Source organism: Anomaloglossus baeobatrachus, chromosome 11 (genome assembly GCF_048569485.1).
Source record: "Anomaloglossus baeobatrachus isolate aAnoBae1 chromosome 11, aAnoBae1.hap1, whole genome shotgun sequence".
NCBI lineage: Eukaryota > Metazoa > Chordata > Amphibia > Anura > Aromobatidae > Anomaloglossus > Anomaloglossus baeobatrachus.
In genome coordinates, this window is record NC_134363.1 from 128105574 (window position 1) to 128125089 (window position 19516).

Here is a 19516-nt window from a genome sequence, read left to right on the forward strand (position 1 = left end):
CTTTTAAGTATAAATCTGTCTCCATTATAAGAGGTTGGCCACTACTTTTTTCTTGATGGCCTATCCTGAGTATAAGCCATCAATAAAAAAGTATTTGGACGCTGTAGGCTGCGAAAACTCTAACATTTCAAGGGAATTGTCATTAGATTTTTCTCACCTAATCTGGGAGCAGCATAATGTAGAGACAGAGACTCTGATTCCAGTGATGTGTCACTTAGTGGGCTGCTTGCTGTAGTTTCAATAAAATCTCTGTTTTATCAGAAAGATATTATCACTGAAGGACTAGTTGTCTCATGCCATGTAGTCTTCCTACTCAGTAGAACCTCATATCCACCCTGATTGTCAGCTTTCTGCTGTTTAGTCCTTTATATTTATGATCTCTGTATAACCCCATCCACACCCCTGATTGGCAGCTTTCTGGAATCAGGGACTCTGCCACTACATCATGCTGATCTCAGTTGTGGTAGTGAAAACATGATGACAGATTCCCTTTAACTTTAAAGGTCTGGGTACTTATTACAGTAAATCATTTTTAAAAGGTAATTACGGGTTGGGAAGGGGGATATAAGTTCAGGACTGGTCAGGAGCAGGGACAGGAAGGCAGCTCAGACATCCTCACTTTCAGAGGTAAATCTAATATAAGAAATAGATAGGAACCCTAATGCTGGGTTCACACATAGCGACACAGCAGCGATCACGACGGGCAACCTGACCTTATCAGGATCGCTGCTGCGTTGTTACATGGTCGCTGGTGAGCTGTCAAACAGGCAGATCTCACCAGCGACCAGTGACCAGCCCTCAGCCAGCAGTGACGCGTGGAAGCGATGCTGCGCTTGGTAACTAAGGTAAATATCGGGTAACCAAGGAAAGCACTTCTCTTGGTTACCCAATATTTACCTTAGTTACTAGCGTCCACCACTTTCACGCTGCCAGTGCCGGCTCCCTGCACTCCTAGCCAGACTACACATCGGGTTAATTACCCGATGTGTACTCCAGCTATGTGTGCAGGGAGCCGGCACTGGCAACGTGAGAGCACACCGCTTAGCGCTGGCTCCCTGCACTCCTAGCCAGAGTACACATTGGGTTAATTACCCGATGTGTAATCCGGCTACGTGTGCAGGGAGCCAGCGCTAACCGCTGTGCTCTCACGCTGCCAGTGCCGGCTCCCTGCTCACGTAGCTGGAGTACACATCGGGTAATTAACCCGATGTGTAATCCGGCTACGTGTGCAGGGAACAGGGAGACGGCACTGGCAGCGTGAGAGCGCCGGACGCTGGTAACGAAGGTAAATATCGGGTAACCAAGGAAAGGTCTTCCCTTGGTTACCCGATGTTTACCTTCGTTACAACTTACCGCAGGCTGCCAGAAGCCAGCTCCTGCTCCCTGCTCGCTTCAGTTCGTCGCTCTCTCGCTGTCACACACAGCGATGTGTGCTTCACAGCGGGAGAGCAACGAGCAAAAAATGAAGCAGGACATTCAGCAACGACTGGCGACCTCACAGCAGGGGCCAGGTCGTTGCTGGATGTCACACACAGCGACGGGACGTCGCTGCTACGTCACAGAAAATGGTGACGTAGAATCGACGTCGTTGTCGTCGTCGCTGTGTGTGACACCACCTTTAGTCTGAGGGCCAGTCTAGGTGCTCCGGTCCCCTGCGCGGTCCTCATTCACAGTGACAAAGTTGTAGTACAATATTTTGGCCAAAAAACATGAAACCAACTAATAAAATTATTAGCCTCTGTCTCATTCTGCTCTATAAATTTATTCAGTATTCTAATTGGCTGTTCCTGAATCATCCCCTACATGAAAGCAGATGTTAATGAAACTTTAACGTATGAATAAGACATAAAAATGTGTCATGCATATTGACTGGCAAACCCGGACTGTAAAAGTCTGGATCCCCATGGGACACCTCTTAGCCGTGCACCGATCCAGGACCCAGAGCTCTCAGGTAACTCCGGATCAATTTCCAAAACCAGACACTAGCGTAATTTAAAAAAATAAATAAATAAATAAATAAAACAAGGGAAAAAGAAGAAAATATAAATAAAGCAGGCACATTATACTTATCGAGTTTCCCTAGCCGCTGTAACGCTACTTCTGGGGCTGCTCATTACCCTGATATATATTCACTGCTTCCTCTGCTCACCGGCAGACCTGTGTGACAGCGCATGTGGCTGCTTGGAAGCACAGACACTGTGTGTCTCTATTGTGATGTAAAAATAAATAAATAAAAAAATTGGCTTCAGGTCCCCCCATATTATGAAACCCAGCACAAATAAAGCATACGGCTATAGGCTGCAACCCCCATACATGTGCTTATCTTGGCTGTGTATCAAAATAAGAGGGACCCTATGGGGCTTTTTTAAGAATTATTTAAATAATGTGTTTGGCACCCCCCCCCCCAATTTGGATAGCCAGCCATAATAAAGCCGACAGCTGGGGGCTGGTATTCTCAGGCTGTGAACACCCATAGTTATTGGGCTCTCCCAGGCTAAAAGTACAGCCTGCAGCCTCCCAAAATTGTCACATCCATTAGATGAACAATCTCAGCACTTTAGGCAGGTTGGCCCAATTGCCCTGGTGCGGTGGCAATTAGGATAATATCAGGAATTAGTGACAGCTCACAGCAATAGGATGAGCCGGTTAAAGTGCCAAGATTGTCGCATCTAATGGATGCGAAAATTCTGGGTGGCTGCAAGCTGCTATTTTTATCCTGGAAGGGGCAATAACCATGGGTCCCCCCGGCCTGAGAATACCAGTCCCCTGTTGTCGGCTTTCTCATAGCTTGGTATCAAAATTGGGGGGAACCGCATGCCAATTTTTAAAAAATGTATTTAAATAATTAGAAAAAAAGCTGCATGGGTTCCCTCTTATTTTGATACACAACCAAGAAAAGTGCACGGCAGGGGGATGCAGCCTGTAACTGTATGCTTTATCTGTGCTGGGTATCATAATACGGCAGGACCAAGCCAATTTTTTTATTTATTAATATTTACACCACAATAGAGACTCAGGCAGCATCTGTGATTCCAAGCAGTCAGACACACTGTCACACAGGGTGGCGGCATGGTCTGACTTCAACCAATTACAGACACTGGGACTGCCGGAGGGAGGGGGAAACCGTGCATATGCATGAGGGTAATAAGCAGCCCCAGAAGTAATGTTACTGCCATGTGGGAGACTTGATAAGTATAACGTGCCTGCTCTAATCCCCCTATCTCTTTACAGCACCATTTTGAAGTGCATGATTCGGGTCCCCATAGACTTATATGGGGGTTGGCATCAGACCGGATATCCGGATTTAATTCTGGGCCTGAACTTTTTTTTTTTTTACATCTGGTTGGGCCTGTATATCTGTGGGTTCGCCCATCGCTAGTCATGCACCGTAAGAGCGTCTAAGGAAGAGTATCTCTATAATCTGGTGTGATAGGGTAGCACTATATGGTGGCACACAGACAAAAGAGCACAAAACCACCAGATACTTTAGAGTCTGAAAATAAATATTTAAAACTCTTTCCTTAAAATTATTCTGAAGCTCAAATACAATTATCCGTTAACCCCATGTCCACTGAGACACAGTTATAATTCATTTATATCAAAACAAAAAGATAACCTTCGGTGCCTGCTCCAGTTACTTCAGACAGTTTCCATTAATTATCTGGGCTCTTGATTTTGTATATTACCACTGAAATCACTATAATTAATTCTTCCAATTAGCAGAGCTTTCATAGCTGAGTATGTATGACTCTTGCTCTTAGAATAAATTTTAAGAAACAGGCTTTGAACAAAATCACAAATTATTTTTTGAAGACTAGTACAATGGAAAAACTGCTGAAAGCATTATTTTTTAAAATTCCCTACCTGAGCCCCCTCTTCCCCCAAGAATATGATGTTGGAGGTCCTGGAGTCCTCCAACTGAGCTAGATTACATATTTTTTGTGGACTTCAAAATGTGGATCTCCATGCCCCCCAGGGTTACAAGTCGTGCTACATGATAGTTGGCAAAAGTACTCAATTTGCCAGGACAGTTCCTTTATTGTAAATAAACCCAGCAAATGTGTTTGATCGATCCCACTAATTTTAACATAACAAGGACAAGACAATCAGAAAGGACTTAAAAAGGTTACCCACTACTTTAACATTGATTAGCTATCCTTAATTTCTGATTCGCTGGAATCCGGCACCCCCACCGATCAGCTGTTGCCGGTCCTGGCGGTGGCAGCAGGCTGCCGGAGATGCTCAGCTCCAGAGCTGTCCCATCTTCTGATAGTGGCGGCTGCCAGGTCCTGCGCATCCGCCTCCTTTTGATTTTAATGAGAGGTGCATGTGCATTACCTGGCCGTGGCCACTATCAGTTAACAGAGCAGCTCCGGAACTGAGCATTTCCAGCTGCCGTCACCGGCACCAAGAACAACTGATCAGCGGAGTGCTGGGTGTCGGACCCTGGCTGATCAGACATTAATCTTATTAAATTTATCCTAAGGAAATTATGGAAATTTTTATGGAAAAATATGGATTTTTTAGAATTTTTAAATTGTATTTTTGGGGGGTCTTTTTGAATATTTATGTCATTAAATGATCTGAGATATTTATTTCTTTATACATTTGAATCTAATGCTTTATAAATAGGTTTCTTAACTTCATTATGTAGCATTTGATTTGCAGTGGGTATACATGATTGATTTCATATCTCGGCCCCCCAAGGAAGAAACACGAAACGTGCGCGTCGGGGCACGTTACACCGGATGTCCAGCCTGACATGGGTGAGTTATAATACTAATCACTTGGTGACTTACAGGTTTTTCCTCTTGATTACATTGATCTATGGTTACAAGGTAACCGAGTGATTGAGACTTCAATATATCTCTGAGGGATGTTGTTTATGCACCTTGTATAGTAATATAGCCTTACTAAATTTCTGATCAACATAAGATTATGTCTGACATGCTGGGGTTACTAACCCCCCTGTGCTGTGCTAACAATATGACCAGATGTGACAAATAATTAAACCGTGTTCAGACTGGTCATGCTGTACAATCGGTGTTGTTCTTAGGGACTCCACATGTTCACCTGATGTTTATATCATGTATTTAAATTATTGTATTTACCTATTGCTGTATGCACTTTAAAAAAAATCCCCTTGGTTCTCTTGTTTTTCAATGATTTCTTAAAAGAAACCTGTCACGTCCCCAAAAACTATTAACCTGCAGATATGGGGTTAATCTGCAGGTTATAGCGTTTTAAAGCTGTGTGGCCACTGCATTGAAAACCCAGCTACCTGGAGGAAATTAAGTTTATTCCACTTGGAAGTCTCAGACTTTCAGTTATAGTAGTGCGGCTTCAATCACCACTTAGTATTTATTGAAAGCCCTGACACTGAATGACAGCCAGCCCAAAAATGCATCAGTACAGAGGCGGCTGTCAGTCAGTATCGGGATGTGGCTTCAGCTGCTGCTCACTATGTACTGAGTGGAGACTCAAGCTGCACAACTATGACTGAAAGTCGGAGGCTGCTGGGAGGGATAAAGTTAATTTCCTCCCAGTAGCCAGGCTATCAAGTGCAGCGGTCTGGCAGCTTTAGAACATTATTAACCTACAGATTAACCCTATATCTTACAGGCTAATAGCGTTTTAGGAGTGTTCCAGGTTCCCTTGAATACTAGGGGTATTGTATACGATCTTTATATCTTTATTTTTTCGTAGCTAGACAGTTAATCATTTTGAATTAAATATGGTTCATCCTATGCTGGTGGCAGCTGGGAGAGGCTTTACTCCCTGTGAAAATATATATTTGTACCCTAAATACCTAAAACCTCTACAATTTTTTTGTTACTATCCTATGTAAATATCCAGTACAGTTAAATAAATATGTCCCATGATGACAAAAATGTGACGTTTTCTACTCTGATCCACAACTAGTGTGAAAAACAGCATAAAAATTACAGCTTGAAACCTCAGAACCAAACACAGAAGTAAACAAATTACATAAACTATTACATGTATCGAACCCATTGAGATGTTTGCAAAGCTGTTTTAAGTTGTTTTTTTTTACATGCACTTTTAATTTGAGTGTGACACAGGCAGTCACCTTGCGCCCATCCCCTCAACTTCAGAATTTTATTTTTGCCCCAAGATAAGTCCTGGAATGCCAAGAATGGCAGCACATAGGAAAGTGAAAAAGTGGTAAAAAAATATTCTCTTTTGTTTTCAATATATTTTTTTATTTATTTATTTTTATTTTGTAAATATTTTTATTTTGTAAAATTGGTAATACATATTATACCAATATATTATAAATATATATATAATATTTATATTATATATTATCAATATATATATATATATATATATATATATATATATATATATATATGTATATATTCTGCTATTCTTTAAATTTTAGATTTACCAATTTTCTATTTTTTTTTATTCATAAACTTTGTTTAAAACAACTCTGCCCAGATTTCAAGACTCATGACTTGTTTAAATAACAGAGGTAATAATATAGTTTGACAAATATTTAGGACATTGTCTTTCCATTTATGCACACATACAATAGAAAACACTTAAACTCTAAGGAAACACTACAAGAAAAACAACAGGGCTAATTTACTGAGATAACTGTCTTGCATACCTTGCACCATGTTTCTTATGTTTTTAACATTTTTTATGACTTGTAGAATATCAGAAAGTAGCATTTTGAAAGGTAAGAGGTAACCTAATATGGGATCCTATGCTCCAAAATTACACCAAAATATAGCATTAGACTACACAGGCTAAAGATGCACCAAATTTATCAAGCACAAGCCACTTTGTTTAATTTGGTGCATTGTCTAGTGTCTGTTTGCACTGTCTAAAACCTTTTGTTTAATATTAGATTTTTTAGTATTTCAGCCCCAATATGTTAAAGGGAACCTGTCACCACTTTTTTGCCCTATAAGCTGCGGCCACCTCCACCGGGCTCTTATATACAGCATTCTAACATACTGTATATAAGAGCCCAGGCCGCGGGTATAACATAAAAAACACTTTACAATACTTACCTAACAGTCGCGCGGTTGGCCAGATGGGCGTTTCCATTGTCCGGTGCCGGCGCCTCCTCTTTCGGCCATCTTCGTCCTCCATCTTCTGAAGCCGTGGTGCATGACACGTCCGATGTCATACACACTCGCCGGCATTCAGGTCCTGAGCAGGCGCACTTTGATCTGCCCTGAGCGGAGCAGATCAAAGTAGTGTAGTGCGCCTGCAGGACCGGCGAGTGTGTATGACGTAGACGCGTCATGCACACAGGCTTCAGAAAGAGGACGAAGATGGCCAAATGGGCGTTTCCATTGTCCGGTGCCGGCGCCTCCTCTTTCGGCCATCTTCGTCCTCCATCTTCTGAAGCTGTGGTGCATGACACGTCCGATGTCATACACACTCGCCGGCATTCAGGTCCTGAGCAGGCGCACTTTGATCTGCCCTGAGCGGAGCAGATCAAAGTATTGTAGTGCGCCTGCAGGACCGGCGAGTGTGTATGACGTAGACGCGTCATGCACACAGGCTTCAGAAAGAGGACGAAGATGGCCAAAAGAGGAGGTGCCGGCACCGGAGAAGGGAGACGCCCATAAGGCCAACCACGCAACTGTTAGGTAAGTATTATAAAGTGTTTTTTATGTTCTCACAGTGGCCTGGGCTCTTATATACAGCATGTTAGAATGCTGTATATAAGGGCTCGGTAGTGGTGGCAGCAGCTTATACGCCAAAAAAGTGGTGACAGGTTCCCTTTAATCCAAGGGGGCATGACACAGGGATTAAAAACAAACACCAAAGAGAATCCCTGTTTCCTGCTCTATATTCTTTGACCTTCCACTAACCATAAGGCCTCATTCTCATGTCAGTTTTTTTAAGGCCCCCTTCACACGTCCATGTCTCCGGTACGTGTTTGGTCTATTTCCTCACATGCCGGAGACATGGGCACACATAGACCCATTAAAATCAAAGGGTCTGCTCTCATGTCCGTGTTTTGCCATAGTCCGTGTGTCAGTGTGGAGCATACGTGTGCCCATGTGCTCCACACGTAGACATGTCCGTTTTTCTCCGGCATCACGGTTGTCACACGGACCGCACACGGACCACAAGGATGTTATCCATGTGACATGTACCGGAGAAAACATATGTGCCTGTGAAATAAAAAGAATTTCTGTATTCACCTTCTCCAGCGCTGCTGGTCCCCTCGCTCATTAGTATACGGTAAAAGATCTTTAGAAATACTCTTTCTAAAGATCTCTTTATCTCTACCAGTATATTCAGAGACCATTTGGCAGGGATTAGAAATATGACCTAAAACTGCTTGTGGTTCTGGGTGCATATTGGACCTAACAGGTTCCCTTTAATGAGCGGGACCCGGAAGCGACAGCAGAGGCAGAGACAGGTAAGTATAAAAATTCTTTATTTTTATGTCACCTGTGTTTTCTCCAGTGCTTGTCACACTAATGTCACACGGATCACATCAGTGTGCGGTCCGTGTCATATCCGTGCTGCTGGCATAAAATGGATATGTCGCCGTGTGGCGCACACGAACATACGTGTGCTGCACAAGGACACGCGGTCCATGTAAAAATAGGGATGTGTGACCAAACCCATTGATTTTAGTGAGTCTACATGAGCCCGTGTCTCTGAAACATGTGAAAACAGATGTCACACATACTAGAGACATGGATGTGTGAAGGAGGCCTAACAAATTAATTCAATATTCAGGAGTGTTAATTTTTGCAAACATTTTCATCTACTAATTACTAATTCCATATTCCTGAATACATCCACAACTGCATTTTTGTATTTGTATTATCCTTGCTTTATTTAAGTCAATGTGGACCAGTGCTTTATTATTAGCAAATTGTTCCTCCGTTTCAATTATCAGCAGTGTAGTACTAAACCTATACTCTAGATGTCACTGCTGATAAAGTCATTTATTGTTACCCAGTTTTCATAACGCAGGAAATGTGTAGACATCTAGAGAGTATAGACAATGTGGGCCAGGTTCACAAAAGGTTTAGTGGTACAGATCTTAAAATGCAGCAGAATGATATGAAACATATGAAGGATTTCTCTAGTGCAGTGTCAGTACTACCGCACCATTTTCTTATCCTACACCTATAGTTGTAAATATCTTGAGCTTGCTAGCACACCTCTAGGAGTCCAGTCTGTACATAGATCATATAGACGGCCATGGAAGTTGTATGCTGTATGTGGATCAGACCTATAAGGACACCGGATATCGCTACATTTTTTCGGTGGCGGAAAGAGACAATACATGTTTTGCACTATAGGATAATATTGGAACAGAAGATTCTGCTGCTGCATCGGATTAAGTATCTTAATTTCTATGAATGCAAAAATGTCTTTCAATTTGTTTTCTTAGAACGTACGATTTTTTATGGTACTATTTTCATTTCTAAATTAAAAACCTTTAATGCAACCCAACATTTTATTTGTTTTAAAGAAACCATGGAGTAAAGAAAAAAGAAAAGAAAATATAACAGGCATGCAACCAGAGATGAAACTTGCCAATATACTCTAGCAAAAAAAAAAACCCAATGCATTGAGTATTTTGACAAAAAAGTTGAAAAGCACCTTTTATATATCCAAAGTGGAGGCAGCCATTTAGAGGAATGAGCCAATGTTAATGTAGGAACCTACACCTTATGCATAAGGTCTGACTTAATAATGATAAGGTCTGTGAGGTTCCAGGTGACTACACATGCCATGACAATTGCCACCTTAGACAATTCAATTGACCATAGCAATCGCATCAAGACTTACTGGATCATCTATGGGCATGCTGTTGGAAATAACCCATATTGATCTAAATAAGCTAAAGATGTGGTAATGTTGCAAGTCCCTTGCAGTGATGGCAGATAACGTGAGAGCCCCAAGTACTAACCATGTAGTAAATCAAAAGTGTGAGGTCTTGATGAGACTGCATTGATGAATTTGAGATTGGACTGTTCAGAGGATGTCCACATACTGCACTCCAATCCTATCAAGTAAAATCCAACCATGTTAATGGGCTTCAAAGCTTCCAGCTCGTGAACATCAACTCAGCCCTCAAAAAGGTTGTCTCCACTGTTTAAAGGTGGCTGGTGCTTTTTAAAGGGGTATTCCAATCTCTACTCTTGAGTTTCTCGCCAGTTGTCCTTCACTGAGTAGATACTAACCAAAGAGTGGGAACCACACCTAGAACTTCTCAGGTTTTCCCATAATCCAATAAACCTACTGATTTAGTTATGAATGGAGTTCAAATCCATCTAAAGAGTATATATTACTCTGGGGTTGCCCTTTTTTTTTAGGAAAAGTTTGGGTAGCCTCAAACTAGTGATTTTTCCAAGTAACACCTATTAATAAAAGAGGTCACAAGGGTCACTAATGTCTATGAAAAGTCGAGTCTAAAATTCCAGGAGCTCATATTAAAGTAAATTCCTCTAAACAACTGGCAGCCACTTTAATAGCGCTCTATCAGACCGAAGCACCTATCTTCATATAGGATGTGGCATCTCGGCATGCAGGGCAGGACCTCAGACTAATTTATGGCTATCCTCGATGTGAAATAGTAAAATGTCGAGAGATCTTGCTCTCTGCACTAATCCAGTGCTGCCACAAACTTTAATAACTGTTCTAATAATGTAATTGTTTGGTAATGACTTGGTAAAATATCTGGCAACCCTGGGTTAGTGCAGAGAGCAAGATCTCGCGACATCTCCATCTTCACAGTAAGACGTCTGCAGGGATCCCACAACTTTGAAATTCTGGTCTTTGCTAGAAAGTCGAGTCCTTTAGTGAGACATTAGGGATAATTTAGGCCTCTTTTGTTAATAGGAGTTATATAGAAAATTTACCAGTCACGGGCTGCTTAATCTTTTTGTAAAAAAATTGCGACCCCAGACTGGTGCTAAAGACTCTTTCATCCTTGTCTGGTACCATGGGATCAACATGACCCCATGCAGATTGGTAACACTAGTGATTTTTTTTTTTTATGGTAACAGACAAGGGTTAACCTATTATCACATAATTAGGTATTATGAATTATTTATGAACCTAATCAGCTTTGATATGGTCCCAACTCTTGACTACTAGAACTTTGAGGACTACAATGAAGGTCAAGCAAAAGACATGCTTAAACATAACACCACATTAAAATATAACTTGTAGAAAGTAGAATATCCCTTTAATTGCATATCCCACAAGTCTTGCTTAATTATGAGTACTCTCATCAGTCTACAGTATGTTGTACTTAGGTAAACAAGCAAAATGTTTCATCAATGGTTGAGAGAAAAGTGCAAACCCAAGTGTTCTGGAAAGGCAGAAACAGGCACCTTCTGCTGGTTCCTGCCACCACTTTCTAAGCATGCCTAGTGATGGTTCTATAAGGTCTCATGGACGAAGTCATGCAAGTCTACTGTTGGCATACCCATGTGCTACTGGAAAAAGGTTCTGGATCAGAAAATGCAATAGAATGAATTCTATTGTTTCTGTATTGAATGGATGTGTATCTTGCAGACAGCTCTTGGCTGCGGCCCCATGCAAGCAAGCACAAAGCAACGGGTTAGGAACGCAAGAGAGAATCTTGACTTGCAAAGACTAAACTCACCCTTTTGAACAGTCTATGGTCCACCAGAGGGCTTTAGATAGCAAAACAATAGCAGACAGCTATTAGCAAAAGGCGCATAACTGAAAGAGAACTTATATATAGATAGATCTTGGACAGACATTTTATTCATCTGTTATCAGTCATTTCCCAATTCCTGAAGATCACAAATAACATCATACAGTAGTGAAGGACATAGTAGATAGTTGTTCCCCAAGTTTCGTCAACTTATTACAAGAAACATTGCAATTATTAGTGATGACGGAGCATAATACAATATCTTTCATCCAATTACCTACCCACAATGTTAGCCAAATGGATAGTTACCTCAATGGATCCACAAAGAAGGAGTGACATCACATTTCTGAACCTCTTAATTATCGAGGCTCCAGTGATGTCATTGTTACCACCACCATTAGAACTAAGATCTATTTAAGAGTATTTTATTTATCAAGTATGGATGGTTTATCACACGAGAGAAGTTAAAAATCAAGTTTGGGAAAAAGTGTTGTCCTTAAAATTTTGGAAAGTTACAATTTACACAATGTTCAGTAATATTGAGTCTTCATTTTACCCCAGATAAGTCCCAACATCATATAAAGCGTTAATCAAGTTAAATTGAAAGAACGACTGACAATGTAACAGTAAGATCAGATAATACCTTTTGAGTGGTATCAAATTATAATGGATTTTATTCTGTAAATTATAACGCAGCTATGCTCCGGTAATATAACCTCTGAGGAATAGTGGTCATATCGGCAACCTGGTAAGAAGCTTAGGAGGCAACCCCTACTGTCAGCTGGTAACCCCAGTGTAAAGTGTTGGCACATAGTGGCCAGTAGGGGGCTCCTGTTGCTGAGTAATATTGGTGTCTGCTCTGTGGTAGCTTCTCTATGATCAGATTTAGATGATTGACCATAAGAGGACTCATGGCCCTTATGGCCAACAAGTTAGCTACTTGCTTTTGGATCCCCAAAACTCTTGCATCCTTTGAAGACCCTCATAAGATGTGATGATAATAAACAGTGAAACTAACTTATATAGTCAGAAAAATCTTCAGATTCTTATAACATACAAATAGTATATTGTTTCATAAAACATGTGGAATATTAAAGGGGTTGCACACTACTTGGACAGCCCCTACTGATTCCACATGTTTCCCCCAAGTAAAATGAAGACTATACTCACCTCTCGTACTGGCAACCTTCCAGCAGTGTCAGGGCTCATGTGAGGTTGTGACGTTATGTGAGCCCTGCGTCAAATCAGTGCCGATTTCTGTCTCCCCGCCTTCGGACCAAACGAACAATCAACAGGAAGTGAGCGCAGCTTCAACACTCACTTCCTGTTGATTAACTTGTTTAGTCAAAAGATGGGGAGACAGAAGCTGACACTAATTGGATGTGGAGCTCACAAGTCGTCACAACCACATGTAAGCCCCGACACTATGACCCTGCACTCCGCTGGAAGGGTAACGGTATGGTAGGTGAGTATAGTCTTTATTTTACCTGGGGAAAACATGTAGAATCAGAAGGGATTGTCCTAGTAGTGGACAACCCCTCTAAGTAGAAAACAAAACACTTCCTGGGGAGTCCATTTTCTGGGAATATTTAATCCTAGAATAAAATGTGGAGGCGCTGTTCTATTTGTGTCTATGAAAACTATTAGTGTTGTCAGTGGTGAAAGAGGGTACTGCAACTGACTAAAAATCCTGAGTCACAAAAATATCTGAAAAAGACATTCTCCAAACTGAGCATATTCGCTAATTTAATTAGATAAACTATATATGCCTTTTTAGGCTAAATAAATACATTTCCTTATTGAATAATAGCTCCTCTGTAGTATGACACCAGTATCAAAGTGTTACATTCATCCCCAATATACTGTGTACAGATTCTTGTAAGATTCAACTTTTTAAGATAAATGGCCAGGAGATGTTTCTTCTATTTAGAGTACAAACAACAAAAACTCACATCAACCCCGTAGATTCTTTTATTCCAACTTCACCCAAAGAACAAGCTTTCATAAACAGGTAAAAATGTCAGTGCAAGATTTCTGTTGCACGGTGCACCTGCTGTCCATATAATTTAATGAAAACAATGTAATTTAATATATCACTTATCTTGTACTTAGTTACATCTTGTATTATACTCCAGAGCTGCACTCTCTAATCTGCTGATGAAAGTACTGTGTACATACATTACATTACTTATCATTTACTGATCCTGGGATAAATCTGCATTACACTTCAGAGCTGCACTCACTATTCTGCTTCTGGGGTCACTGTGTACATACATTACTTATCCTATACTGATCCTGAGTTACATCCTGTGTTCTATCCAGAGCTGCACTCACTATTCTGCTGGTGCAGTCACTGTGTACAAACATTACATTACTTATCCTGTACTGATCCTGAGCTGCATTATACTCCAGAGCTGCATTCACTATTCTGCTGGTGCAGTCACTATGTACATACATTACTTATCCTATTCTGATCCTGAGTTACATCCTGTACTATACTCCAGAGCTGCACTCACTATTCTGCTGGTGCAGTCACTATGTACATACATTACTTATCCTATTCTGATCCTGAGTTACATCCTGTACTATACTCCAGAGCTGCACTCACTCTTCTGCTGATTGTCCCTAGATTGAGTCAACTGGATTGTTGTTAACTCCACCTAACTGAGCTGAGCTCCTATAATTATTTAGTTAGTTTCCTAAGGCTGCTTTCACACTTCCGTCTTTTTCCAGCAGTCACAATCAGTCACTTTGAGAAAAACTGAATCCTGCAAAATAATTTGCAGGATTCAGTTTTTCCCCATAGACTTAACGATGGATTGCGACTGATGGCCTTGCGTTGCATCCGTCACGTGACTGATCAGTCGTGGAGGGACTGACTGTTGGGCGGAAACAACGCAGAATGTTTTTTGTGTGTGGTGAAAAAACGGACAGCGACGGATCTGTCGGCATCCGCCGTGTGTTATAATGGAAGCCTATGGGTGTCGGAATCCGTCAAATGACAGATTCTGTTGACGGATACATCTTTTAGCAACCAAGCATGCTCAGATGTGTAAATTCCTCTCTCTCTTTATCTCTCTCCCCCCCCCCCCCCACCCGAGGTTCAAATAGGTTTTCAATGGCAAACACCCTTTGCCAGGTAAAAAAACAATTAGTTCAACGGATCCGTTATTTCACAGGATCCGTCGCATCAGTTTTACCACGATCCATCGCATCAGTCACAAAATGGATTGTGACTGATGGAAAAAGTCGGTAATGTGAACATAGACTAAGGGGTACTTCACACACAGCGAGATCGCTACTGAGATTGCTGCTGAGTCACGGTTTTTGTGACCTCATTAGCGATCTCCCTGTGTGTGACACTGAGCAGCGATCTGGCCCCTGCTGTGAGATCGCTGCTCGTTACACACAGCCCTGGTTTGTTTTTTTATTGTTGCTCTCCCGCTGATAAGCACACATCGCTGTGTGTGACAGCGAGAGAGCAACAATCCTGAATGTGCAGGGAGCAGGAGCCGGCATCTGACAGCCTGCGGTAAGCTGTAACCAAGGAAAACATCGGGTAATCAAGGTGGTTACCCGATATTTACCTTCGTTACCAGCCTCAGCAGCTCTCACGCTGCCAGTGCCGGCTCCTGCTCCCTGCACACGCTAAGTTAAGCGGTGTGAGCTGGTAACTAAGGTAAACATCGGGTAACCATACCCGATGTTTACCTTAGTTACCAGTGTCCACAGCTTCCAGACGCCGGCTCCGTGCAAGCGCAGCGTCGCTTGCACGTCGCTTCTGGCTGGGGGCTGGTCACTGGTCGCTGGTGAGATCTGCCTGTTTGACAGCTCACCAGCGACCATGTAGCGATGCAGCAGCGATCCTGACCAGGTCAGATCACTGGTCGGATCGCTGCTGCATCGCTAAAGTGTGAAGGTACCCTAACACGTGACTGGACTATATTGGGTGTAAATAACCAAAGCAATCTTCATTATGCAGCAGATTAGCTTTTTCTATATGTAATCTATTTAGAGTGTGTAGGAGAAATGTTCACATTTTTTTGTACCACTGACAAAAAGTCATTTTATTTGGATTACTGAATGTCGTCATTAAGTGCAGGCGCCCCCTTTATATTCAAGATGTGCCACTCCTTTATGTGGCCATAAATCTGCTTTGTCTTTTGTCTATTCCTTTTCCGACATGGTCATTACCATGATGACAGTCCCTCCATCCTCCGGGCATTTGGCTGAAATATCCACCTATCATTCCAATTATTTGCAGTGCACTCCCCTCCCCCACAACACTTCCCGGTATCATTCTTTCTGTCTCACATCATTGAAATCGTTTTCGGGACTGTAGCCGGCTTCATGAAAAATATCCAGAATTAACTTGTCTTACGGGCAGTTGCTCATATTTACAGCTAGTTTACTTGGATAGAGATGGATGATGAGTCTGGGGCGGTTTTCTGCAGGATTCATTAACCAAGCGTGGATTTACCTATCCACCATCATTAATAAATGAAGTTAGAAAAGAGTTTCCTACTACTAGAAGAAAAAATAAATAAACATCAGTCCCTGACTTGCCCTCTTTTGATAGGTTTGGGTACAAGAGTTGAGACCTGCATCTATCGGACATTTAGGGAATATGCTATGGCTCTATAGAGGAAGATGACTTAAAGGTGTTGTCCATCCCTAAGGACATTTTTTTTCTTTTTCTTAAATGAATATGTTTGAGGCTTAAAAAAAAAATAAATAAAAAAAATATATATTCTTTTTGCAAATTGGTTTCATTACAAAATTTGCATCGCTTGGCTTTATTGCCCTGCACAATAAAAAACTCTTATGTAGTCTGTGATGATAAATTAGCTGAGTGGAGCTAAAAAAACCCATGAAAGAGCTACATATTCTGGACTATGAGAATGAGCTCACTGATAGATTCTAAAATAACTCATTCTGTAGCCAGAAATAGACAGTGCAACACAAAGGCTGTAGAAGGCAAACAGTGCAACATTTTTAATGAAACCCAAATGCAAATACATATATTAAAAGGGAATCTGTCAGCAGGTTTTTGCTATGTAAGCTAAAGCCAGCATGCTGCAAGGGTTAACACAGAAAGCTCAGGCATGCCTGTTTTGTCACAGTCCTATGTCTTGTTTATTTGCTATGTTTGTTTAAGCAGCAGGACCCTTATCATTACTTGGACTACAATGTCACGCACATGACCCCTCCTCCGATTCACATCTCACTGTGAATGTACAATCTTACAGAGAGCCTGGTGTGGGTGGGAGCAGCTCTCTCAGCTCTGCTACATGGCTAAACCTAAAAATTCTGATTGTGTCAGAACGGCTGCAGCCAGTAATCTAAATGATACATTGTTGGATTCAGGATCTCTTTGCCTACATCATGCTGCTCTCAGATGAGGTAGCAACAACCTGGTGACAGATTCACTTTAAATAAGAAAAAAAATCCCCCAAAATGGACAACCCTTTTAAGATTTATTTTTAAAGAATGTGGAAAATATGTGCATCTTCTTTCGATTAAGGGTCATTTAATCCCAAAATATGTATTACCTATCCACTGGACAGATGATACGGTTACATAGTTACATGGGTTGAAAAAAGACCTAGCTCCATCTAGTTCAACCTTCCTCCACCAATGCTACATTTTGTCATTAAGTCATTTATAACCAACTATGTTGTGTACTGAGGAAATCATCCAGCCCTTTTTAAAAACTGTTATAGTATTTGCTATTATTACCTCTTGCGGTAGGGCATTCCACAGTCTGACTGCTCTAACTGTAAAGAACCCTTTCCTATTTAGCTGCCGGAATCGCTTTTCTTCCACTCGCAGTGAGTACCCCCTGGTCCTTAGTATTGTCTTTGGAAGAAATAAGTCATGTGCCAGTCCTTTATATTGACCACACATGTATTTATACATATAAATGAGATCTCCTCTGAGACGTCTTTTTTCTAAGCTAAACATATCTAACTTTTTCAACCTCTTTTCATATGGGTGGAGGTCTCCATTCCTTGTAGTAGTCTAGTTACCCGACCTTTGAACTGACTTTAACTTCTGAATGTCCTTTTTAAAATATGATTTATAAGTGATTTATAGAGGGGTAACAATATGTTGGGATCGCGGGATGTTTGATCAGTGTGTAATGCACTAGTGGAACCCCAACAAATGGTGAGAACAGGGGACCCCCACTTACAATAGAGGAGATGAATGGAGTAGTCAATAGGATTGATGGAAACAGAGCAGAGGTCATGCTCCTGGTGAAGAGGGAAGAACCGGGTCCTTTGTTCTACCGAGCCACTATTTGGGTGTAGGTCTGACATGCGTCGTCCTGCCTCCATTTCCAGGCAATACTAATATAGCGTAAATGCCCACAAGGCTCCCTGGGCCATTACCTATGGCCCCTCAGATAGTTGAAATGTGAACACTAGCCCCATCTACGTCAGCCACAAATGGTGACTTTATGATAAAAGCAGCTCTTTATATTTATACTGCTGATCTATGTACAACTACATCTCATATTATGTTCTCACAGCGGGACGCTAATAATTAAAGACTCAGCCAACAAAGTGTCTGCCGCCGTATACAGGTCCTGCTGGAGGTGTAAAATAATGGTCTTAATTATGAACTTCTACATTATGGGACTGCGGAAATATCATACCTGTGACGGCAGCGACGTAAAAACCTCATAATCTTCCGAGCAGCTTGGTCTTGTTTTTTTGTCAGGAGACTGCTTCTGTAAAGAGGCAAAATGGCCGATTAAAGGTCATGTGTATAAAAATAATTGTGTCCATTAATTCATTATTGCCAATGGTCTCTTGATCCACCTCAATCCCAAAAGCCTCATCGCGGTCATATGTAGTCAACAAATTGTCTTTATTGTTTAATACTATATATATCATGGTGTAATGCACCACACCTTAAGGCCCCTCACTGGGTATAACAAAGCGTATCAGCTTAGCCTAAAGCATTCTTTTAAGGTCACGAGCACATGTTGAGTATTTGGTGAGTTTTTTACCTCAGTATTTGTAGCCAAAACCAGGAGTGGAACAATCAGAGGAAAAAGTGTAATAGAAACATGGCACCACTTCTTTATTTTTCCCCACTCCTGGTTTGGGCTACAAATACTGAGGTAAAAAACTCACCAAACACTGAATGTGTGCACATAGCCTAAACAGTTAGGAGCACTGGGTCCTACTAAGACCACGTACACACGTTGAGTATTTATTAAGTTTTTACCTCAGTATTTGTAAGACAAAATCAGGAGTGGAACAATCTGAGGAAAAGTATAATAGAAACACGGGCACCACTTCTGTATTTTTAACCCTCTCCTGGTTTGGGGTTACAAATACTGAGGTAAAAACTCACCAAATACTCAATGTGTGCACGTTGCCTTCGTGGGACCTGGGTCTCCTAAACATGTAGGCCATGTGCACACGTTGAGTATTTGGTGAGTTTGTTACCTCAGTATTTGTAAGCCAAAACCAGAATTGGGACAATCAGCTAGGATAGAGGTGCACAAACTTTTTTGATCCAGGGGCCACATTTTTCATAATGAACAACTTGGAAGGGTTGTATTTCAACTTAAAGGGGTATTAACTTTTGAGAGGTTTGTGAAAAATCAAAAGAATATGTCGCAAATGTCTAAGAGATTCAGATTCCAATACCAGGGGCTCCCACATATCTGGAGAATGTGTGTACTGTTCTCTCTCAATTAGTAAATCTACAGAAAAGGAGACCCTGCACCCATGTAAGCGTTTCCATTGAAATCTATGAGTGTTGTAGTAGCTGGCTCTCTTTCATAATTCCTTTATCCCCTTCATAACATCTACGGTACATATACGGCGCAAGTTGGAAGCGGGTATATGGAGT

At 41.4% G+C, this 19516-nt stretch overlaps 1 protein-coding gene across 7 annotated transcripts in view; it reads right to left on the reverse strand.

The window, feature by feature from the left end:
- CAMTA1 (calmodulin binding transcription activator 1) overlaps window positions 1–19516 on the reverse strand; it is a 2097701-nt gene that overhangs the window by 28179 nt on the left and 2050006 nt on the right. For 6 of the 7 annotated variants that reach the window (XM_075328219.1, XM_075328220.1, XM_075328218.1 and 3 more), the window contains 2 exons: window positions 18306–18380; window positions 11633–11663 (listed from right to left, as the gene is read on the reverse strand). In XM_075328219.1, coding sequence (XP_075184334.1) covers window positions 11633–11663; window positions 18306–18380 — 106 coding nt within the window. The remainder of the gene's footprint in view (window positions 1–11632; window positions 11664–18305; window positions 18381–19516) is intronic. The other variant, XM_075328222.1, reaches the window with a different exon arrangement.